The 24,471-nt window shown below is 44.8% G+C and overlaps 2 protein-coding genes across 10 annotated transcripts in view; one reads left to right on the forward strand and one right to left on the reverse strand.

Moving 5' to 3' along the window:
• The window catches only part of HERC3 (HECT and RLD domain containing E3 ubiquitin protein ligase 3), a 45,097-nt gene extending 40,108 nt beyond the window's left edge, over positions 1–4,989 (forward strand). For all 4 annotated transcript variants that reach the window (XM_069013032.1, XM_069013029.1, XM_069013030.1 and 1 more), the window contains 3 exons: positions 1,812–1,995; positions 2,705–2,807; positions 3,194–4,989. In XM_069013032.1, coding sequence (XP_068869133.1) covers positions 1,812–1,995; positions 2,705–2,807; positions 3,194–3,402 — 496 coding nt within the window. In that variant the 3' untranslated portion in view covers positions 3,403–4,989. The remainder of the gene's footprint in view (positions 1–1,811; positions 1,996–2,704; positions 2,808–3,193) is intronic.
• Positions 4,990–7,019: 2,030 nt separating this feature from the next.
• The window catches only part of FAM13A (family with sequence similarity 13 member A), a 123,131-nt gene continuing 105,679 nt past the window's right edge, over positions 7,020–24,471 (reverse strand). For all 6 annotated transcript variants that reach the window (XM_069013035.1, XM_069013034.1, XM_069013036.1 and 3 more), the window contains 8 exons: positions 23,954–24,035; positions 23,591–23,811; positions 22,159–22,242; positions 18,120–18,215; positions 16,475–16,558; positions 12,312–12,508; positions 11,537–11,638; positions 7,020–10,673 (listed from right to left, as the gene is read on the reverse strand). In XM_069013035.1, the coding sequence (XP_068869136.1) occupies positions 10,547–10,673; positions 11,537–11,638; positions 12,312–12,508; positions 16,475–16,558; positions 18,120–18,215; positions 22,159–22,242; positions 23,591–23,811; positions 23,954–24,035 (993 nt within the window). In that variant the 3' untranslated portion in view covers positions 7,020–10,546. The remainder of the gene's footprint in view (positions 10,674–11,536; positions 11,639–12,311; positions 12,509–16,474; positions 16,559–18,119; positions 18,216–22,158; positions 22,243–23,590; positions 23,812–23,953; positions 24,036–24,471) is intronic.

Consider the following 24,471-nt stretch of genomic DNA (forward strand, 5'->3'; position numbering starts at 1 on the left):
CTTGGCAGTTTTCTCATTTTAGGCAGAAGTTGGAGCATGATTTTGACCCAGGTTAATATCCCTGGTGGCTCAGAGAAGAACTGTACATGACCAGCAAAACTAAGCCTGGCAGACTTGTTTGTACTCCTAATTCTGGAGCCGGAAACACTTTCCTTTGAGCACGGCCTGACCCCCATCCCTGATCACAGCCAGAAGGACCTGCTGTACTTGGATCCCTTTCCATTTGACTGAACACCCCAGAGTTATTACTAGCACAGCTACCATTCCCCCCCCCCCTTTTTTTTTTTGTCCAGCTCCTGAACTATTTTCTTCCCATAATCTTGTAATTGGATTTCTACAAATGCCTTTATTACTTGAAGCAGTGTTCACATTCTTTCTCTGCTGGCAAAACATTGTGATCCAGTGACTACTCAGCAGCGTGGTTAGGGACTTGTACTAGGATTGCTGAAGACCTTGCTGGCAAGGCTGGAGATGAAGTAATTTCCTATTAATCTGATTATTTGAAAGGGTTTTGAATGTGTCTGAAGCCATTGCTGTAGCAAAAGCTTTGCCTGTATTACTTCTTACCTACTTTACTACTGCCCAAAATGGTGCAATTACACAGCTAAAGAGCTGCCTCCCTGCAAAATGCACATGGAGATAGAGCAGGATAATTCTGTCTCCCTGCAAAGAGAAGATGGACTTCAGGTAAAACCGGAGGAGTGTTTCATCTACCCCTTCAACAGTGAAGGAGAGATGAAAATGCCAGTGACAGAACTCTTTAGGTTTTTGGGTTGGGCATGTACGCTCAAAAGAAAATCAGCCTTTTTTTGACTGTATGCCATACAGTACAAAGGAACACAGATTTTAGCTGAGAACATTTGGGAAGAGCACCAGGGTTAACTACTGGAACTGGTTATTAAGTCAGGATAGGATACAAAGGAAGAAAATCCTTAAGGAGAAAGGCTAGTGTGTAGCTCCACCAGCTTAACATTCCAAAATTCAATTGCTTCATCCTGACTGGAGTTTTGAACTCAAGCTAACCTCTAAATCCAAGTCTAGACATGGCTGTCAGTTTACCTTACAGTGCTGAATGACTTCTTCCACCTGTACATTGAGAGGCCAGGGACCAATTTGCTGCCCTATGGCCTGAGTAGTTTGCTGTGTGCATATCTGTGGACACTGCCCTTTCCCGTGTGAGGAAAGTTCACTGGGAACTGGGGACTGCACAGGATTGCTGTAACTGACAAATGCAGAGTAGGAAATGCCTGCATTTTCCCTTTCTCCTTTGGAGTTCATAAAATGCTCTTGATGCAGGGTTCATGACCGTAACAGCCGGAGAGGAATTAAGCAACAGTTAAGTGCTTAATCATCTTGGATTTCCCTAATGCTCAGGTGACTGTGGGGAAAATGACAATAAAACAAATGCACTGGAAAATAACTCCCCCTTTGGTAGATGATTTCTTACTCCAAGTGTTCATTTTTGTTAGTCTTTTTACTTCCTCACCTGTCCCTCTATGCTGCTTTTGCATAGTGGATGTGGTGAGAATTCCTCCACCAAAAGGCCAGAGTATTTCTCTCAGTGGTAGAGAACCTGGGGGACCTCCCATGCTGCCACTGCCAGGGAATAAGCAGACACATGGTGGCACTTGCTGCTGAACACTTTGTCCATGTTGCAGTGGCTCGGTGAGAGGAGGGCAGTGGGTTGAGCCTGCTGGAGACTCGTGTTTGCAGAACATTTTACAGGCAGAAACAGGGAAACTTGGCAGTGCTGCTGCTTAGGCATGTGATTAAAAGTGCTTTCCTTTGCCTGCTTTCTCTCAATGCATTAGGGAAGAATTTGTTGAAGCCTACGTAAATTACATCTTCAACCTCTCCATCCAAGAGTGGTACACGGCCTTTTCTACTGGCTTCCTCAAAGTGTGTGGTGGGAAGGTCCTGGAACTCTTCCAGCCCACAGAGCTCAGGGCCATGATAGTTGGAAACAGTAACTACAACTGGGAGGAACTGGAGGAGGTAAAGCTTCCCTCTTGTACTTGTTTTTTTTTAGCACAAGAGCCAGGATTGTGCAGTTGCACGAGATGGGCATTAGTCTGTGTCAGGAGATTGGATAAGCCACAAATGCATTTTCTGTTTTTTTATGCTCCTTGTACACCTTGCTGTCACTCACAGGAAAAGTCTGTCACTGTGCTGGCCTGCTACAGATAAAGCTCAGGGAGGAAATTCAGGATGAGGAAGGACAGGGAGAAGGACTCCCATCTGGTTTTCTTTTAGGGATGAAGTCTAAGACTGAAGGGAGGAGACAAAGGGTCCTCACCTATAGTAAAACTCCATTGCACAATGGCAAAAGGTACACAAGGGTTCAAAGGGGAGTCTGAACACCCAGAAAGGGTTGTATCCTCTCCAAATCCATAGACCAGCAAGTTACAGTGCAGAACATACAATCCTGTTCATGAGTTCAGCCTGTGAACAGGCACTCCCGGATTGCTCTCCACACTTGTAATTAGCTGAAAGGCAAAAGCCTAATGTCTGCCTTCCTCACATTGCCAGGAGAGCCATTGCCGGGTCTTTGAGCCATGCCATTGCCCATCACCCATCCTGTGCTCCCTTTCAAAGCTGTCAGGCATTGAGCTGATGTCAGATACTAGAAAAGATCAGGTCTGGGTTCTACTTAGTCTTTGCTTTCTAGTGCCAGCTGAAAATGTGGTGTTTTGGTTTTTAATAGAGCGCTGTCTATAAGGGAGACTACACGGCCACACACCCAACTGTGAGAATGTTCTGGGAGACTTTCCATGCATTTCCCTTGGAAAAGAAGAAGAAATTTCTCTGTAAGTATCTTGCAGTGATGCAGCATCTCCTGGAATTGAAGCCTGAGGTGGGAGTGGCTGCAGAGTTTCATTGCATTAAGTTGGGTGATAGATCATGAGTGGCAGTACCTGCTAGTCAGATCTGGGTTTTCCCTCTATTTTTTTCTCCCTTCTGTCCCGGGTAGCTGGCTCTAGGTGGCCCTGCTTGAGAGGGGGTTGGCCCCAAGGACCTCCAGAGGTCCCTTGAACCTCAGCCACTCAGATTCTGTGACTGCTGGAAAGACAAAGGCCAGTGTTTGTACCCAGCACAGTCCAGGCAGGTGGGGCTGAAATTTGCCTGTGGGTGCAGCCCTGGTGGGAGGTCCCTCCCCTGCCCCCGCTGCCCGGCCCTCCCTGTGTCTGTGCAGTGTTCCTGACGGGCAGCGACCGCATTCCCATCTACGGCATGTCCAGCCTGCGCATCATCATCCAGTCGACGCCCAGCGGGGAGCAGTACCTGCCCGTGGCTCACACCTGCTACAACCTGCTGGACCTGCCCAAGTACAGCAGCAAGGAGGTCCTCAGCGCCCGCCTCGTGCAGGCCATCGACCACTACGAGGGCTTCAGCTTGGCCTGACCCCACGGGGCAGGCACGGACTCCTGGGTGCTCAGCAAGAGGACGATGGGCTTGGGCTTTATTTTTGTAGGGGAATAGGTCTGGATTTTTTTTTTTCGGGGGGGGCGGGGGGTGGTAAATATAAAGAATAATAATAGAGATGATGCAGTCTCTGCCTGATGCTGCCAGCATTTTGTGGGGCTTCAGCAGGGAGAGGCTCTTGCTTTGAATTTTCTTATCTGCTGAACAAAACCAGTTCAGTGGGCATTTCTGTTGTTTACCCTCCAACTTGACATCACTGCCCTCCTGGCAATTCCTTGTAGTTTGCTTTTATTGCCCCCGTACACACACACTCTTACCTCTCCTTTTAATCCAGTTGAAATGTTTTGGTGTCCCTTGCATTTAGGGTATGGTGGAAACTGAGGATGAAATAGCGATCTGCTCTTTGAAAAGCTGTGATTTCCCCCCACCCTTTTTCCTCCCTTTTTAAATGCAAGCTGGTTCTTGCTTGCTTTGAATGGAAATGTCTCCTCTGCCCTTTGGTCCTTGGTGGATGGTACTGGGCTGGCATGTCATTTGTGACCCCAGAGTGGTGCATTAGTGATGTTGTGTCTCTTTGCACCAGGATGTCTCATGGAAAATACAGTGGTTTACAGAGGTTGGCTTGTTTTTCCTCCCCCATCTTGAATCTTGTTTTCAAGCTTCTTGAAGAAGTCTCGGAGTCCCTCTGGAGTGGGGTTTGTGTTCAGGCTTGTGGAAGGACAAACTCTACCTTTAACAGCAGATTTCTCTAAATGCCTCCCTTGTGCTGTGTTTCTGTCCTAGCAAGGCTGCAGTCCGGGTGGCTGGGCAGCCCTGTTTTTCCATCCCAACAGCCCTGTTATTCCAATACAAGGCAAGGTGGCTGCTTTTTGCTGCTGCCACCTCTGTCCAGAGGAGTCGTGTGTGTGGATGTGTGTGCAGGGGTGTGTGAGTGTGGGAGGTGTGTGCAATCTCTCCAGTCTCATCAGGTTAGAAAGGAGGAGGAGATCCCCACTTGAGTGATAGCCCCCTGCTGGGAGATTGGTTTGATCTTTACAAACGAGGGTTACTTTGCTGTTTGAGAACAGCCCTCTCACTTGGCAGCTTTTTTGCCAGGGGGCCTGAAGGACAAGCTGTATGAATTAGACTGAAAATGTAGAAGAATCACTACCTAAATCTATCCTGTATGATTGGAGAGCTTTTGTCCTCTTTTCTCAGTCTCACTGCCCCATTAAGCGAAGTTTGAATGATTTTTTCTCCCTTCTCCCCTGCCCTTTTTCAGGTCTTGATGTAAATCTCATTTTAAGCCTAGGGTGGTTTTGACATTGACTTGTTATTAGGACATAGTATTTATGCACCATGTTCAATTTACAGTATTGAACTTTGCACCTCGTAACAAAAGGTTTTAGGCTTCTGGGTTTGTTTTGTTGTTTTTTTTTTAAAGACAAGCTGTGGGCTACATGGAGAGACCCCCAGCCTCTTTCTAATGCAGCATTGAAGACAAATATACAATTATATCAAATGTTTATTTTCGATGTGTGTGTACATAGTACAGTATTATGCAATAAATTTGATGTTTAATTCTGATGGAGTGGCTGCCTTGTTGTGTGGGGAAGCAAAGGAGAGGCTGCTCCAAGCACCAGCACTGCCTCTCCCCCTCTTCTGTCTCAAAGTCAGGCACATCCTTCTTGGGAAAGCTTGGACTTGAGAGCAGCCCTCAGTCATTCCATCCCTCCCTTTCTCCTCCTTTCCTTCCTCTCAAAGAGCAGCAGTGCCTTTTCCTCATGGCAGTGATGGCCAGCAAGGCTTCTCCATGTGTGCAGGTGGGTGGCTGTGGCTTAGGGAACCCTGACCACCTGGGGGCTCAGCCAAGCAGTGGTGTGACCTCGTGGAGCTGCCCTGGCTCCCCAGCACTGTGGGACACCATTCAGTACATGCAGAGGTAATTCATTCAGTGGCTCAGCTGGGAAGAGGAATTTTTCTATGAGAAAGCTGAATTAAGAACAAGTGCAATACTTCTGTCCCTCTGTGGTAAATATAAATACCTGTGTGGTTAGACACATATATTGCATTTATGTTTAGATGGATGGATCCTATGTACACATAGGAATGTGCACACATCCTCTTATCTACAATACAGTGTGTGCACATTACTGTGGGATCTGCACTGTGTAACTGCATAAGGTCTAGACACTGTTGTGTCTAGTGCAGATGGTCTGTATTTTGTATACAGCGTGTTGCATTATTGTAGATAACATGTATTGCACTACAGAGGTAAGTGTGTATATGTTTTATGATATATAAATGCAAAATGGGTGTGTATTTGTATCTACACATCATCGCACATCTCTCTTCCAGTAGCAGGTGCCAGCCCTGTTCAGCTGAGGAGGCAGGAGGGGCCAGGGCTGTTGAGGACGTCATGAGCCACTTTCTTGAGCTGAGCCACCCTTGGCAGCATCCCACACAGAACAGAAGCTGTCACCAAACACGTGCAGCCAAAATAGTTGTATTTTCTTATTTTATACAAAATACAAAGTGTACACATAATGTTTTTCAATCCATTTATGTTAAAAAGGACACCACAGATGCAGTTTGAAGTTGCTTACATAAATCATGTAAACAGAGACCCGAGCCCAGAGTCACTGAGGTGGCATGAGCTGGGGAATGCAGTGGCTGCATGATGGCATTCCCAAGTTGCTTTTGTACAGCAAATGCAGTCTGAAGAAAAGTGATTATTAACAATTTTTTCTTTCAGTCAGGCACCCACCCCCACCCTGGTACTGGCTTCTGCACTCAGCCAACCCAAATATTTGCTATACACCAAGGTATTTGCAAAACTATGTACTGTTTGATGTATATACATGTCCATTATTCTGGAGACAGTTCCCTGCATGCAGGTGTCCAAAGGGAAGCACAAGGATCATACACTTGCTGACCATCCAAGGTCCAGCAAGTGTTCCACTCTCCATGCTGTGAGTGACCATGCAGGTTTGTGACACTTGTCTGCCCCCTCCCAGAGCTGGAGATGTCAACTCACTCCAATCTCCAAGGACAAGAGCTTTCTGCAAGTTTCCCATGAATCTTCTAAATGTGGGGCACCAAGACATGCAGTGGAGGTCTGGGGTGGGCTGTCCAGTTTGGACTCTCAGCCAATTCCTGTGTCTTGCACCCCACGCAAAGGGCCTCCAACTCCACATGCTGCGATGGTCAAAGGCAACACAACCTTAGTGAACACCTCAGGGAAAAACAGGAGGAGCCCAGGAGATCCTGCACAGCCATCAGCCTGGCTTGTCCTCATGGTGTATCTGTGCTTGTCCCTCTAGGATGTAGATGCTGCAAGCTCTGACTATTAGTGCAATTAATTATGCCCCACTTAGTCCCCTTTGCCCAACTGTGGGTTACTTTGTACTTCTGCAGGTATTGGACTCACTGCAAACTTTTTTTTTGACTCAACCTGTAACAATTTTGGTCTGGTTGCTCATCTCAGCAGCAAGTCAATCCCTGACCTGTCAATCCCAGCTCCAAAGATGGTGCCTCAGGCTAGAGGATGGCTGGCAGCACTTACCCTCTGAAACTTGCACACACCAGGAATAATAATCGATGTATCAGCAGAATGATTAAAAGAAAAATGCTTTAATTTCACTGCTTTTAACAGAAACATCCATTATTCAACTGTTTACTCAGCAGTAAACAGAATAAAACCAAATGCAACTTGTAAGAATGACAAGTTTCCCCTCTACCTTTCACTCCTTCAATCTTACTTCGTGCACAACCCGTTCATGGCCAACATTTATATTATAATGATTTATTATACCACAGTGTGGCAACACAGACACGTGTCTGAGATGGCCCCTGGGGAGGGGAAGCCCAACAGACCCTACTGCCATCCTACAGCAGACAGCTTGTTCTAGTGACATGGAAAAAGGTTGTCTTACACTAAATAGCTTATTTATATCACTAAAGTACAATTTTGTACAGTACTTCACACCTTTTAAAAAGCACAGTCTTGTATTTAATGTTCTCCAGTCAATAATCACTGATGTTGGCACAGACAAATCATCAAAATGCACAGCTGTTGCTTGGATTGACTTGGTGTGGTGGGGCAAACATAATTTCTGGTTATTAGTGGTCAGTGGGAAGTCAAATCATCTGTGGGAGATACAAAGACAACGTTTTAGTGCTCAGGAGTCCTCCTCCTGCGCAGGTTTGGGAGAGGGGAGTCACAGCATCTGCAGACCCAGAACAAAGTTCACCATTTGTACATGTCTTTCCAGGACTGGAATTTTAAAGTTCACTTCTCTCTAATCTTTTCTAGCAGTTCCCTTCACAACAAGGCAGCTGAAGTTTGGCTTTCTTTTGCCACTGGGAAGGACTTGAAAAGACCAGTTCAAAAAGAGAGATGGCTAGGTGTGTTTCTTTTTTTTTTTTTTTAAATGTACAATCTCCATTAATAGGTTTTGTTACTTTTAGTTATTAAAGTTCAAAAATATAAACTCTCTAAAGTGCATAACTGTACTTACATTTCATAGAAACTATCTGAAATTCTAGCAATATACCATGTAAACAGCAGTAACTAAGCATCAGAAAATGCTACAATCTCATCAGTTTAAAAATAAAATGGACTGTTCCCTACATATCATTTATCAAGATTTGTCAGGGGAAAAACCCAGCAAAACATAATTTATCAGTACACAGTGCAAACAGGCTTTAAAAATAAGCAGAGAAAACATACTCCTGGGAAGCCTTGGCCCACTGAAAAAATGCATGATTATGAAAAAGGGCAGAAATTGCTTTTTGCCTCCATTTAAAGGTGTCCAGGCCCAGATGCAGCAAAGCAAACAGGCTTTACTCCATTGTAATTCAGCCACATCCCAAAGGCAGGCCAGCCTTTTGCTTTGCTGAACTGGGCCTGAACAATGTAAAAATGAGCCAGTGCTAAGGACCTTTTGGTAACCCAGCATTCTTTTTCATCCCACACTTCCACCAGCAGAGTGACACTGCAGCCAGCTTGGCTCAGCTGCTTTCACTAAAATAACTACAGAGAGCTGACAAGGAGAGGAAGAGCCCACAGGAGCAGGCAAAGGCACAGCTCTGGCTTCCTGGCCTACCCTGGGGTGGGACAGGGGTTTACCCTGGTCAGGCTTCCCTTCAAAGCACTTTTTCAGCCAATCTGTCAGCCCAGTTAACACACCCCAAGGATCAGAGGAGATCCCATCTTAGGAGACAGGAACTCAGCACCTCTGAAAAGCCAAGCCCCAGGTCAGAACACAAGTCCTCCAGACTGTCTAGAAATACAAAATTCAGTATTTGCTGGTTTTATATGGAACAGGCAATTCTGCAAATCAATAAAAAAACCAAACCAAGTTGTGAGTCCTCATCCCAAGTGCTTTCACTAACACACATCTCTGCCTTACCCACCCTGACTAGCAATGGGCACATGCAACCCATGGCCACCTTTGGAAGAGTTCAAGGGATCCTGAAGAGACCAAAACAGCAGCAGTTTTGGCAACAACACACACAGCACACATGGCAAGTGAAAGGGGATAAATCTAAGTACCACAACCCAAAACCAATTATCTGTGAGCCCACTTGCCCTTAATAAAGAAAGAAGGGGGAGAAGTTGTTCTGGGAGTCCTCTTGGCTCCTCTGGTGTGGCATGCATGAGGCCTGGCTACAACCAACACTGGATTCCATCTTGGCTATTTGGCTTCTGCACACTGGCAGGGATCTCCTGGCTCAGGGCAGACCAAGGGTGCACACAAACCTCTGGAGCAGGAGAGTGAGCCTGGGTGTCCCAGGATGGCGGAACTGTGAGCCCTCAGTGACTTGGTGTCCCTAAACTCGGTGTCCCTAAACTCGGGGCCTTTCCCTCCTTCAGGCAGCACCTGTTTGACATGTGCACCTGAATCAAGTGTCCCCAGACTTTCTTTCCTGAAAGCCATAACCAATTTGAAAACACTGCACTGCCAAAACTTGCATTTGATACAGGGGCCCTTTCCCCAGGCAGAGCATGGCTCCATGCTCTCAGTTCCCTGCAGTCTCCTCTGTGCTGCTATACCTCCTGCACTGGGAAGAAAAGCCCATCCTCTGCTGCCACCATCAGTGTTGCTGCTGCAGCCCACACAGGGTTGATGTGCAAGAAAGAAGAAAACTTAGGTGTGTTTGTGTGACACCTGTGTGGACTGTTCAGCTTGGGCTCAGGTGTCTGTCTCATGATGAAGCACATGTAATAATGGGGGGTGGGGAGGTGGTGTCTTCCAGATACCTGCCACATATTTGACACCAGATATTTACCCAAGCACCAAAATCCCAAAGGATTCTGACTTAAAGCTTTTAAAACCTCTTCTCTTCCCTATTGCCCAAACATAGTCAGAAGGTCTAAGTATCACCCTCCAAGCAGAACAAGCTGATAAGAACCTGGCTGCATGGCTCATTTTTTCTTACTATCCCAAACATGCAGGTACTTCCTTCTACTTCGGTTGGATTTGCCATCAAAAAAGTGGGAAGAAAACCCAACTCAAGCCTGCACAAAACTGCAACTCACACCAGCTCTGGCTGATGACCAGGAGATTCTTACAGCATTTCTCTAGAGCAACAGAAGATGCTGGACTCCAAGCAGTCAGGTCAAAAATCTGGGCAAATCTTTACTGCAGCTACAAGAGAACAGTCTTGGTGCTGGTCTGACCTGTACCTTCACATGAGATTGGTCAGGGCACTTGTCTGTTCAACTAAAGTAGAAGCTATTTGATGATTTCATTACTATTAATCCTATTTTGCCTCTTGATATAATATCCTGGGGAAAAAAAAAAAAGAATAGCATGGCTGGCTTTGATATTCTAAATATTACAGGATCTGTAAGCAAATCATCCAGAAGGATCCCTTCAGTGCAGTCACTGAGCAGTGTTGTGCCTCCTACACTGGCAAACTCCATTTTGGGCATCAGGCCTGGAGAAAAAGTGGGCAACAGCAAATGTAGAGAGTGACAAAATCCACCTTTCCTCCCTCTCCCACTTCTGGGAATGACCCTTCAGTTTTCAGGGAGCTCCTCAGCTCTCCCCAGTCAGGTTCCTGCTGCATCCACTTCATGCATTTGTCCATTTGGTACTCTCTCCTCTTTGTTTATTGGCAAAAACAATCTCCTCCTTTACATGATCTTGGAGCTAATATCTCTCTTACTGATCAGGACTTCCAGCAGCCTCAGCTTGGCCTTAACCTGCTTGTATTCATTGTATTCTTCAGCCATGGGAGTACGGTCTTCTTTCTGCACATTCCTAGTGGGAGTGAAAGCAGATCATGAAGATTTCTGTAACAGGAAGCCTCCCTCAGCAGCCTCCCTCTGTCCCCCAACAAGACCTACAAAGCAGCTCCTCTCCTCCACTCCTCATCAGGGAACAAGACCAAAACATTTATCCTTTGAGAGGAAAAAAAACCAAAAAAAAAGGGGCAAACAAGCTGCTCCAACAAAGTGTGTGACTCTTGTGTGTTGAGGCTGAGCACAATCCCACAGTTCCAAATCCTACTTAAAACATGCCCTGCTTCTGTGAAATCACCAGCTCTGCAAAAAAGCTGGAATACACTTCAGGAGCCATCTAAGTGTCATCCCATTTGAGCCTGGCAAAATAAAATACAGCACCTCCTGGCTTGGCACCACAGCACTTAACACAAACAGGGAAAAGAAAGATGGCATTTCATCAGACTGCTCTTGGCTTACAAGAAAATTTTAAGTTTTCAGTGATTTTACAAAAACCCCTAAGGATGATGGCTGGTGGCAAGAAACAGACAAGAAAATTTAAGACTATAAATATATGAAAACATTCTATCAGCTGGTTAATGAGGTACATTTTCTTAAAACAATAAAACCAGTTATACTAAAGCAGAAATACTTGATAAAACTAGTGTCTGAATACCTCACAGACAAGCAAGAATAGGACAGCAATCATTAGGGAAAAAACTAGGCATTGTAACACTGAATAATTCTTCCACCATTCCAAATGTGAGTAAAGCAGTGATAATGACAGTGAAGCAGAAATAACTAATAGAGAATTCAGGCAATTTTGCATATCTGGAGATCTTTGGAGATACAAAACAGATTAAAAGTAGCTGAAGAACAGAGAGGCAGCTGAGAAACTGTTACCTTCCATTCTGTCGGAAAAAGTTATCTTCAAAGTCTCTCAATTTTTTTCTGATTCGCTTTTTCTCTTCCCTGACTTCCTGGAGCTGCTCTAACAGTTCAGGGCTGTTGGGTTTAAAGATAAATGAGATTATCCATATGTACACAATTATAACAGGAAACATACAGTAAACCTACAGATGTTTAGCTGTACGTATGCCAAGCAAGGAAGCTGCTCCTGCGAGCAGCTCTGGCAGCCTCACGTTACTTGAAACATAAAGCTCTCTGGATTTAGTTCAGCAAAATGATCACAGTCTTAAGCTGCAGCCTCTAAGGAGGTCAAGTGTGCACTTCACAATTCACCACTAACTTCTACAAAACTTGCTGCAGATGGATCTGGGTTTGGTGAGTTTTACAGGACTAAATTCAGTTCAATTCACAACCTAGGGCTACCCCCTACATGTGTTTGCATCAGATTTGGAACTAGCAAAGCTACTTCCACTTGACCTCTCCAAAACCTGAAAAACCTTTTGGAGTGCAGGGTTTTCATGACAAAGGCTTGACACAGGTGAAGTTACTATTTAGTGATGGAATCCAAAGATGCAGATGCTAAGTATCAGTATCAGGACAAGGTAGTTTCTTCCCAAACCCTTTCCTATGAGGGTCTGTTGCATTTAAAAATAAAACATGAAAACTTCTGGCTCAGATCAGACAGAAAAACCCTAGACACTTTTCTGACAAATAAAATGTTATCTCAGCAAGAAATAACTTTTTGAAGTTGCCTGTGAATTCAACATACATGGATGCTTCATGGAGATTTGAAAGCCCCATATCCTGACTGCTCCTAGATGGCATCTTATCATCCACCGGGGAAACGAAGCCGTCAGCATCATCTTCGAGTTGATCCAAGAAGCTGCGCACGCTGAAATCTGTCTTCATGGTAATTGTGAAATCTGGTTTCACACTGCTGTCCTCCTCAGACCCCTCCTCTTCCTCCTACACACAGGGACAGAGCACCCCCACAACAAGACAGGTTATTGCTTCCCTTCTCAGGAACAGGTTCCTCCTTTCACCACATGCACTGGGGAACAAGTATGAAAAGAAGTGGAAAGGCAGAGCAAACACTTCAATTGCCAAGCAATACACAGGACACCAGAAGACCATCAGTAAGACACCCTAGAACCAAAGCGTAACAGAGAAATTGCCACCACCAACTCAGACTGGTTAAGGAGACCCAGGGCAACACAACTGAGTGAAAAAAATACCTGGGGTTCAGAGAAACCTGGTTTTTTGTTTAGTTTATGTATTCTGATGTAAATAAATGCACTTACAGTTGTTATGCATATTGTCCAAAGCATACCAGCCATCCTTTGCATTTCCCTGCAAACATTTCCCAGCAGTGAGACTGCCAGGTTAAAATGTGGAGTTTTCTCTCAATAGATGCAGCTCAACAGCTCTCTCTAATGGCTGAACTCAAGACCTCAAATGCTTGTACAGCAATACCAGTGAGCTCAGATCAGCACTCTTACAATTACCCAAATGTGGGATATGACTGACTGTAAAAGGACTGCTGCTGCTAACACGTTCCCAACATCAGCTCTGACCATTTAGCTGGAATACAGTAAAAACTGTACTGGAAACTCTGCACAGTGCAATTTCCCATTTCCCCAAAGCACACTGATGAATTGGTTGTGTTCCATTTTTTTTTTTACAAAACTTAGAGGCATGAGATTTGAAAGTCCCTGCTGCACTTGGTATTCATGAATTCACTGTGTTCTCAAAAGTAGGGCTTGTCCTGTGACACTGTCCAGAAATAATTTTAATTATCAGGGAACAAGGTCCAGTCTCTTATGTACAGAGACATTTCCAGAAGGCAGTTTTCAACCTTAATATAAGGAATGAGGCTACTTAGACAAAGAGGCAAATGGCAGCATGGACAGTAAATCTCTTAGATATATATGTGCGTATGTACGTGTAAGTGTATTTATTTTACAGCCATGTCACTCTAGCCAGGAAGGACCTAAGCATATGGATATCTTTAAAAGCTTTTGGGGGCTAACATCACTGAAGTCTTCAATACAAAAATATACTGCAGCACTGGGACCAAAAGAAGACATTTTCTTGATTTTTTTCATGTAATTCCTTGTGAATAATTCAATTATTTCTAAGAGAATACTCCCATATTTCAAGCAAAAAGGGATAATGTAACACCAGGACCTGGCTCAGTCCCATTAAATCCTCAAAGTCAATGATTTATAAATGCATACATTTAAATTAAATTATAGTTTGCCCAGAGTTTTCTTTTTAAGTTAAAGCTCTAGGCCATGATAATGCACTGCAGAGCCATAGGCTAAGAATTACAACCAAGACTGAGGCTGGAGGGTGAAAAAAACCATTATCTGGGAAGAAGTTTTGAGTAGCAATAATAACAAAAGATATAGAGAAGTCTGAATGCCTCTTAGGAAAATCTGCAGGGAACTTGGGAAAGTTGAAGAAATATTTAGCACATGATTAGACAGGACCCATTTCTCCAGACATCAGTTGCACACATTAAACAGAAAGCACAAACCAGCAGCCACATACTGATCTTAAACCCTGCCAACAACTCCAGGCTGAACTGGGGAGGGGAGACCATCCCTCACTGCCATTTCCCAGTCCCCAGGCGTGCCACCCTGCCCAGACTGGGAAGGGCAGCAGGAGAACACGGATCCTGCTGCACCGTGGAGAGGGATTTGCTAAGTCAGTCTAAGCAGTAAAAACAGCACACTTTGCTTTAGGGGAATCTCTCTGGCAACAACGGAGGAGCTCCCATGCCCTTTTCTGGGAGAGCTCCTGGAAAGAAAGCAAAGGGACAATTTCCATCAGCAGTGTGACAAGCTGCTCCTGAGGACAGATGCAAGGTGTTTTCCTCACAGACACCCACGAGCCTCTCGCCTCCCTGCAGGACACCAGCACACTGCCCAAGCCAACAAGGAGTTCAGGAGCCAGCCTCCTGCCACGGGAAGCCCACAGGAGGAAAAGAAAGTGCAGAGATTTCATTTAGACCTCAGAGCCAAAACACTGCATCTGGCTGTCACAAGACCTCTGAAATCATTTTGCTCTTAAATACAATGGAGTGAATTAAAAGGATTCTTAGCCAGAACTCAAACAAGAAAGGACCTCCAAGGCCTTCCCTTGAAAAAATCTCACATAGGAACCTCATTCTAAACCTGCAGCAGCATTTACACCTTGAACTAGAATGATCTTCATCAACTAGATTCATTTAGCATGCATCTGATTGGATTGTTAGGCAACCATGAGGCATTCCAGGGTTAAAAATGTAAAATCCCCAGAGTATCCTATCATCAGCAATCCCACAAAACAAGAATCCCAATGATTTTTTCAACAAAACATTCAAGATACTGTACCAAAATGTTTGGCAAGGTCACCTCACACCACCTTTCAAGCTTATAGTCAACTCTCCCAAATGCTTCAAGAAACTCCCCCCCCCCCCCCCCGAAACACCCAAATACTGACATTATCAGGGGCCTGTCAAGTATTTCCCTGTCCATAGTGGACCTATGCAGGAGCTAAGTTTTGGGGCCTTCTGGCAATTTCCTCTCTTTCCTTCTGAGTGTAGCTCAGTACAAAGCTGCCAGACACAGCTTCACAGAGCCCCATTTAAGTGTTAATAGGCACATAACATTAACAGGCTTAAGGCTGTCATCCTGATCTTCTGCTAGAAACCCCTCCAGGTTTGTATTCCCTGCAGGACACTGCTGAACTGCTTTGGTGCTGCCCTGGCACAGCACCAGCCCGTGCTGGCCATCAGAGATCACCATCATTGACAGCTCTAAGTTCTCACACTGGGTGCAAGCAGAGGTGGTGAACAGAGGACACAGTAAAAAAAGAAACAGAAGCAAACAAAAACACTCCCCCACCAGACCAGTACTGCAGATTTGATCCAGCGGTTATCTAGATAATACTAAGAAGCTCAGTGATCATTAACCAGCTTCCAAACAGCAGCTTAACATCTTCACTCTGCAATCTGGTATTAATGATAAGTGCCTAGAACAGTCCATTAATATACAATCTACTGCACTCGAATCACCTTGGATCTCTAAGTCTGCAGTATTTACATTTAACCAAGCTCTGGCTGGACAGCAGATAAATGATCCAAATGTGCAGAAGCACTTTTCTCACTCGTTACACTGCAAGGGCACAGAAAGCAAGCCAGGGCCCAGCTCCATGCTGTGTGTCCTGGTCTGCTGTTGGACTTTATTCCTCAGGGGAGAAGGCCCAGTTATCACAGCAGTCTTCCCCACCCCAAATTATTACTTCCCAGCAGCACAAGAAGAAACACAACAATCCTGCCATCCAAATCTGCCCAAGTATCAACCACCAGAGGCGAGATGTTCTTACTTCCATCCTCATGTCATGTAAGTCAAAACCACCCTGCACAAGGGGTGAAAAAGAGCCTGGATAAATTAAGTGGATGGGAGCAGGTAAGGATCCTGTAAGTGCCCCGGCTGGCTCCACGTGCGAGGGTTAGTTTTGTGAGAGCTCATTCCTGCCACGGTGCTGTGTGCAAGCCACAGAGCTTGGGAGTGAGAGATACCACCACAAAACAAGTTAGTGCCTTTTAAAAGAAAGGAGGAAAGCAGAAAAAAAGCAAGGTACAACGGTAATTGTGATTTTTCAAAAAATTTTTTTAAAGCAAAATGAAATATATTATGTGCAGATGGAGGGGAAAGGAGAAGGATAGGAAAGTATGCAAAGCCAAGGAAATACTGTAGTCTTATCTACAACAAGGGAAGAATTTGATCAGAATTGGCGAGGCTTAAAGCAGCTACTGATTTTTCAGGAGGACACTGCAAAAAAATCAACACTGATGAAAAAAAATCAATCAACCATTCTGTTTCATTGGTATAAGGGGAAAGTTGATGCAAACTGAGCAATTAGTTAGCAGCTGGAGGTCTTCACCTTTATCTCCTTGAAGAAGGAAGCTGTTTCGCCCTCGATAATTGGCTGCAGCAAAGGGCTTCTCCGCTTGCTGGAGGGGGAACCCTGTGACAGGTGTTAACAAGTATGTTACATTGTGAACCCCTTTCTCCTCCACCACCTGCTCTCAGCTCATTCTCACCCACACATTCACTCTCAGCTCACGGCTGGACCACCAGGAGAAATAATCTTTCTCAAAGAAGAAAAATATGCCTGGCAAACCCCCTGAACCTTGGGCTGTTTTCTCTCAGGATGTTGCTTAGCAAAGGACACCACTGCCAATCTGTTCTTAAAAAGAAATTTGGATGCTCCAATATCGCCTGGGTAGTGACTGCAAGACAAAGGCTGCAAGAAAATAACCCCCAGCCCGCGGCCCATACACACAGAGAGCATTTGGCTGGCTTTCCAGAGACAGGGTAAACTCAGCCAGGCTTTTCAGACTTGCTTTCCAGGAGCCTGATTTTCCCACTGAAGTGCCTACTGATGTAGAGTTGGATTTTCAAATGTATCCTGTCTCTCTAAGAGCCTCTCACTGTACTCACTCAGAAGAGTGGGAACAAACCAGTCTCATCTCTCCTTTGACAGCCTCTGTGAAATTTCAGTTTTGTGTCTTAACAGGACCTGAGGTCTCTTTGAGAGCTTTGCATTAAACTGCCCATGCACACCTACACAGTTTGCTCCTTCTCGATTGCCTGTCTTCACAGCACATATTTTGGGGACTATTTTGCATATTCCAGGAGGAGCAACTTTTTATTTTGTTTGAAACGCAGGACAAGGAACACCTCCCAGTATTTGCAGAAAAAAGTCCCACTTCTCAGTGGCACTGCACTGAGCAGTGCTGTGCCAGCCTGTTCACTTCACTGGCCATCTACAGAAAGTGGGCAGGACATGAGCACTGCTCAGGAAAAGCAATAAAAGGTTCCCACATGACAGAGTAAACAGGAACTCTGATAAAAGAATTCTCTTTCCATAGACAGGCATGAAGTATTCTGTGTGGGTTTTTTAGATTAATTAATTTTTAAAAACTGGACTACACAAACTGTCTAAAATTGAAGACTGAATTTTCTCCCTGGAGGGGTGTATTGGGTTCCTTGCTGGTGGCAAAGCACCACCTTGAATGAGGGAATATCCACCATTTGGAGGATCTCTTTAGTACAAATTAAGTGTTAGAAAACTGAGGGCCCTTTCTTTCAGCCAAGGACATGCCTGGCATCTCCTGTGGGATCTACTCAGGTCTGTGTTCCTGTGTACAGGAACCCTGTACATACAACCCTGTGTAACCAAGCAGCATGGAAGACCTACAGCTCAGCGTGGGTTGGTACGGAAAAAGAAGTGAGGCTGTAGCCAAACAGAAGATGATGAAATAACAGCAGCAGCCCAATGGAAAGAGAAGAAACAACACAAGGTGAGATGTGCCCTATGGCTCACAGGTGGGCACTAGAGTCCCTTGACCAGCTTTTCCCAACTTCAGTATGAAGTGTATGATTGACTCACTTATTTTCTTTATCTCTGAGTGATAAGGGAGGTTGGGACTTAGCCTTAGTGATTGTGTCGTGTGCAGAAGTGTGGTGATTCCTGCTTCCTCTTGAAACCAAAGAAACAGCCCCCAAAAGAATGCTGTACTCACAATAATAGGGATGGTGTTGGCTCTGGAGAGGATCTGTTTGACCAAGCGATACCTGTCATACAACGGCTTCATCACCTGCCGTTCATTTTTGGTAACCTGAAAAGGAAAAAGAGGAGAGATCCATGAAGCCTGCAGCGAATACTCCACTGTAGAACTCACGTGCCTGTGATTACCCTCAGTCTGAGGGGCTTGAAGAGAACTGAAGGGGCTTGAAGAGTATTGGGATGAGAGGTGAGCAGCATTAGCCCTGAAACTACTGTCCATCATGGCATTGCCTGTGTCTGGTGCCAGCTGAAGCTGTGGGTGGGGTGTCTTTTAAAGGGGCTGTATGAGACAGGTGGTTTAAAGGAGCAGTTAGGCATCAGATGTCCCCAGCACAAAATGACCCGCAGAGGCAGCACTCTGTGCTTGCAATCACGTCTGCCACTGTAAGCACAGGACAAGGTTTCCCATCCTTGTTCTTGTGGCCGGCCCTCAGGGGCTGTGTTTATGACTCATGAAAGGAGAAAGCAGCTGCACCGACTGGATACTGCAGTGTGAGGAGACTTCCCTTGAGTAGGGTAAACTACAGCTTTCACAAAAGCTGACTTTCTGGCTTTGCTATTCCTCCTGATTTCCTGTCCAAGCCAGCAGTTTTTCATCTTTTTAACCCCCTAACCTTGCCCTTCATCCCTCCTCCCAGCCACTTTGCTGGGAAGAATTTACTGCAATGCTCAGAAGGGATGAAGGTGCCAGGGCTGTGTGGCATAGAGAAGACAGAATAGTGCTGGGATGTCTGCCCCAGGCGCTCCTTACATTGCTCTGTCCTTAACTCCACTCCTCCTTACTGCCTGCTGTGCACCCTCCCCAGTTTGAGAGCATTACAAACTGAGTATGTTCATTTCTGGATTTTTTTCAGATTCAAGCTGGGTTTTATTTCTTCAATGTTTTCTTACAGCACATTAGAAAACAAACAAAATCCTCAGCAAAACCTGATCATCATTCAGCACTGACTCTCATCCTACAAGCGTCCTTCCATTAGATCTTTTGTCTAACTTTAGATTATAAAGCTCTTATGAAGAAGCTTTAACTGATGTCATGCCTTTCTACTGCTGCTAATCACCAGAGCACCTGAACAACTGCCATATAAAAACCAGCATAAACAGTGTAACCCCTAGAGAGCTTTGTGCAATCTCTTTCTACAACAGAAATAGGAGAAAAGGGAATACAGCTTGAGATGGGGGCAATTTTAAAGGGAACTGCATTTTATTTTGTCCGCAGTTGACTTTCACTGGCATAATCTTTCTAAAGCTTTTACATCCTCCCTCCAGAGAAAGAGAGGGTTTTGGCCTGTGAGGAGCAGAAAGGCTGTAAGTATTGCCAGGAGTGGGATGGCAGGGATGAACTCTAAGGATCTGGAGGTCGCATCCATCTTCCTCCTGATAACCGAGCCTCTGTGGGGGGCAGAAGAACAGGGAGGAAGAAGGAAGAACATCTTTATTCCTTTCCTGGTTCAATGCAAACATCCCCAGGCCTGATAAGGGGCATACAGATGGGCAGTCTGAGCTCAGGGGGCCGAATGTCCCACATCCCAAAGCACAGCAGGGCTCCAATTCCCGACAGCCTCGAGCTGCCTGTTCATTGAGTAAGCAGCTCACATGGATTACAGGGATGTGAGCGGCATCAAACAATTCACTCAGCCCTCTTTGTATCGAGTTTTGTGCTGATACGCCTGCACTCAATTGCACAGGCCAGCAAGTTGCCTCCAGCTTTGCACGTTTCTCTGTAACCCATCAGGAATACAACTAGAGAAACTGGGTACCCTAAATATATATATAATATTATTCCTAGCTTTACAAGATTAGCAGTTTGTGGAACAGGTGGTACAACACTACTGCTGGCTCAGACAGTCTGTTACTTAAGAAAACCCCAAGACTATGCTGAGGCTTATGTTGAGGCTGAGAATCAAACCTTCAATTAACAACTTTTCAAAGTTGATTAACAGCACTGTTCTATACAGAAAAATAAACATAAGCCTTGGAATGGGCACTAAGTCCTTAGGTATGCTGAAGAATGGAAAAGATAAACAACATCCTTCAGTGTCTGAATATCAATGTAGAGGAACAACACAGATAATTAATATAGGAGTTGGAAGTTAAGTGTATGGAGTCTGAGCCTGCCCTGCAGCTCACTTACACCAGCAAACTTTACAGAAAGCATATTTGGAAACTAAATCTCTAGTACATGGGCACACTGTCTCATTAGGTAAACATAAGTAAGACCAGCAAAACCTGAGTATATTTTGGGAGAACATCAAAATGCAAAGAGACTGTTTGAATAATGGAGCCTTTGACACAACTCTGGGGCACACTCCACATAGCAAAAGAGCAGCAGCTGAGAAGAGACCATTGCTTGCATTGTTAGAGCAACTCAAGAATTTCTGCAGAGACAGACTTTTGGCTTAACTAAAACAGTTCAGTTCCACCTTTGCAGGTTCATCTATCACTGGTGCAGAAAGACCCAGTTGCACAATAAATCTGAGCGCCATTGTTTTTCTTGTTTAGTTAAATATCTTTAAGAAAGAAAAAAAAAAAACTTGGCTGAACTATCCCCATTCTCCTCAAGCTCTCAGTACTTTTCCACTGCTCCACTGCCAGGAGCTGGGAACAGCAAAAGCTGATCAGTCTTCCTTGCCACGCAGTTCAGTGTTGCTAGGTATAGACTGCTTACTTAAAACCAAAACAAATTAAAAAGCAGTTGTACAAATGAAGCATCAGAAAGGGTAAGTGGGAATAAAAGTATGCTGACAAGATGGGCTCTGGGCTTGTTATCTTTTTGAACACACTGAAGTGAGTTCACTTCAGTAAGATGTCAACTGCTGATTTATATAAAAGCAGCAAAAAAAGACTTGGTCTCATGGAGAACACAGGGAAGGTTAAGTGGATTCCCTTGTGCTGCCCTTTTCCTATTTTACACAAGAATAAATCTGCCTGTCCTCTCATGTCACTATGCCATTTTCAGCTGCTAGTACAGTTTGTGACTGTACAATATTAGCATCCATGAAGGCATTTAAATAAATGAGTCAGACTTTTTGAAAACAATGGATAAAGAAGGAAGTAATTCAGAAGGAAAAGATCAGGAATCCCGTGCAGCAGCAGAATGACAGATTTGTGAGCTGCACTAATCGAGTATTCCTTATAAGCAGTAATTTGCTGCTCCCAAGCCACTGCTCAAAAGATCAGCAGCACTCTGAAATTAAGTTACTTTACCTACACAGCTGGTAACAAAGATTATAACATCATCAGTGAAAGAGAAGAAGGGACCCATAGAAAGCCAACTTGATGGCCTGGAAGCTACTGTGTTTCTGCCACAGCAGGGATCAACAGAAGACAATACTTAATTCTCTGTCCTCACAAGCTGCCCTTGTGTTAAGATGTGATGTACAAGAAACCTTATGCCGTTCTTTTCTCCTGGTACATGGATAAAACCCATCTGTTTCTCGGGAGAAGACTCAGATCTCCTTTCACCTTAAGCTGTGATGCTCAGGAGATAAACTTCTTCAGAATTCTCTGGCCCAAGAGGATGTGCAAAAAGCAAGGCACTGAGTGAAATATGAGGGAGCTCCTCTAAGAAGGTGCAATTTATATACAGGTGCCTTCCCAGTTAGCCATTGATACCAGAAAACCGCAAACTTCCTGGCTGGATGGCAGACCACGCACAAATATTTCTGTGCAGACTGTTCACTGGGCCACAAACTGGCTGTCTGTGGAACCTGGTGAGCACAATGCCAAAATAATGCCCATTCAGCCTGCAGGCTCTGTCCTGCAGGTGTCTGTCCAGCCCAGTGCTGCGTGAGGACATCACCCTGCCTGGAACAGGCAGCTGCGGAAGTGAAGGATCAGGGAGGTGGATTAGAGGGTGCACATGTGGTTTGGAGAGCAGGAAGCTCTAGTGACCTGACATCAAAGGGGCATTAGGGGTAAATGATGCCCCCATCATCTACCACAAAGACACAGAAAGATGTACTTTGAAGAAAAAATAAAAATGCTGCAGTACATACCGGTCTGCCATGAATGCCTTCGTAATACAGCAAAGCTTTTTGAAGAGCCACTTTTTCAGCTGCTATCTGATCTCTTGTCATGTCCTATGAAAAGTGGCAGAGAGAGAGAGAGAAACGAAGGAAGGAAAAAAGTCAAATTCCTGGACTCAAGAAATACTGATCAGTGACATTACCAAAGTCATGTCACACCATCATTACATTTTGAAGATTCATCTCTACCTTCCAGTTCTCTTTTCCATCTACATTGCCAAATAGACTGTTATTGTGAGTAGAACCCTAGGCAAAATGCAGGCAGATTAAACACACAAACTTTGCATATGAAGGTATTTTATGTACCTAAGGGGGATTTATAGGTTATAAGTGTGCTTTGAAAAAAACACTAAGCAACTTCTAATGATGGTGGCTCTTCTTCAGTTAAGATCTGAAGTGTAAATTCTACAACAGAACACACGTCCTTTCTTCTTCTCCAACTATGAGACAAACTCCTGTACCTCCTGTAAAGCTTGACACCTTTGCTTTGACTGTCACAAACACACTTTACCAAGAACTCAAGTGCAGCTAGATTGTCTCTTTCTGCCAATTCTGCTATGGAGTGAAAAGCTGTAGCAGACAAGAGGTGACAAAGCCAAAAAAAGGGAGACAGTTAGAGAAGACTTCTCTAACTAAGTTGGCCAAAATTCCCCCACTGAATTTGCCTGATACCAAGCCTTCTCTCCTTATCACAGCACCAAATACTATCACAGTCCCTCGATAAGTGGCCAGGCTGTAGGTTCTTGCTACAGTCAGAAAATAGTCAAAATACATGCTATAGTATGTTTTTCTTCTGCAGATCTAACAAACAAAGATAATGCTGTCTGCCTCACTCATGTACAGCACTGCACAGTTTACATGTCAGGAGACTCAAGGACTTCATTTACAAGCCTGCCCAATCCTCAGGAGCTCACAACATCAGACACGAAGACCTCCCTGCTGATAACCCTCAGAGATGACAGCAGCTAACAGAGCTCAGTGTGAAACTCTGAAGGGTACCCTGAGAGAATAACATTCAGCTTTGGAGTGAACAAGAAGCAAACAGATGACACGATCTCCAGAAGCACCGGAAGACTCAGAATTTGCCAAAAGCCTTTGGATCAACAACAGAAATAGCCAACATAGGGCAGGAAAAAATTGCAGTAATTCAGAAACATTACTTAGAATATACAGGGGTCAGACAAAGAACACAAGATGACACACAACAGAAACTGAGCTCTGGGAAAAAAATCAAGATACTAAGGGCAGAGAGCAAGGAACTAAAGCAAGTGAGCCCAGACTAATGGCTGCAGACTTTTTAACAAAATGTAGAAGACCACAGTGCTTTCATCACAAGTGACTGTGTAGCCACAAGTTACCTACTTGCACTTAAAGGCCTAAATCTGACCTGTCTACATTGTACCTTAATGTCTTCAGGTCGATTTGTCTCTGCTCGTTTCTCTTGAAGCTTCTTCTGGATGGAGTCAAGGGTCACTTCCACAGCAGGCTTGGCAGATTTATCTGACAGCTCTTGCTTCTTGTCATCCTCCTTCTCCAGCTGGGAGCCGAAGCTCTTGGGGAGTGTGTTGCTGCGCTGACGCACAACAGGGCCAAGGTCCTCCTCTGATATCTTCAGTTTTGACTCTGAACAGGGAAGTTTGGGGAAAGATGAGCAATTTTTCATTTTTAAAATGTGACAGTGACAGGATCACTGCCTCACATCAAATCCAAATGAGGCATAGTCAAGCTGCCCCCCTCCAAAGGTGCACCAGTGGTGGCTGCTCACCTTTAAGTTGCTTTCGGAATTTGGCCAAATCATTTGTCCATTTGAGCACTTCAGGGTTGGCTGCTTTGTCGCTGTGGGAGGGCTGGGAGGAAAGAAAAGCCATGCTGAATCTGTGTTAAACCACCAGAAGAGATTCACTGAAACAAGTGTGTGGCACAAAGGGGTACACTGGAATTTGGACCCAGCACAGAGCACAGGCACTGGCTTCTCACTGGCAGCTGCACACCTCTGACCAGCCCATTTCAGACCTTGCTTAAACTGCGCCTGCCTGTCACAGCACTGTGTGCTAGGGGCATCATGAGATGGATTTTCTTTTTAGAAAACACAAAACATTTGATGGCTGTGATTAAGTTGTAGACGTGACTCAGAGGGCCGGATGCACATTGGAATCCTTGTGTCTATTGTTTCCTAACAAGAGGGCACCTCCAAAATAGAGGAAACCTGGCATCAACAGTTGGAAAAGTGTTAGAACACATGTATCCACACCAAAGGCTGCCTTACATCCAAACACATCAAAG

This window comes from Aphelocoma coerulescens, chromosome 4 (genome assembly GCF_041296385.1).
Source record: "Aphelocoma coerulescens isolate FSJ_1873_10779 chromosome 4, UR_Acoe_1.0, whole genome shotgun sequence".
Lineage (NCBI taxonomy): Eukaryota > Metazoa > Chordata > Aves > Passeriformes > Corvidae > Aphelocoma > Aphelocoma coerulescens.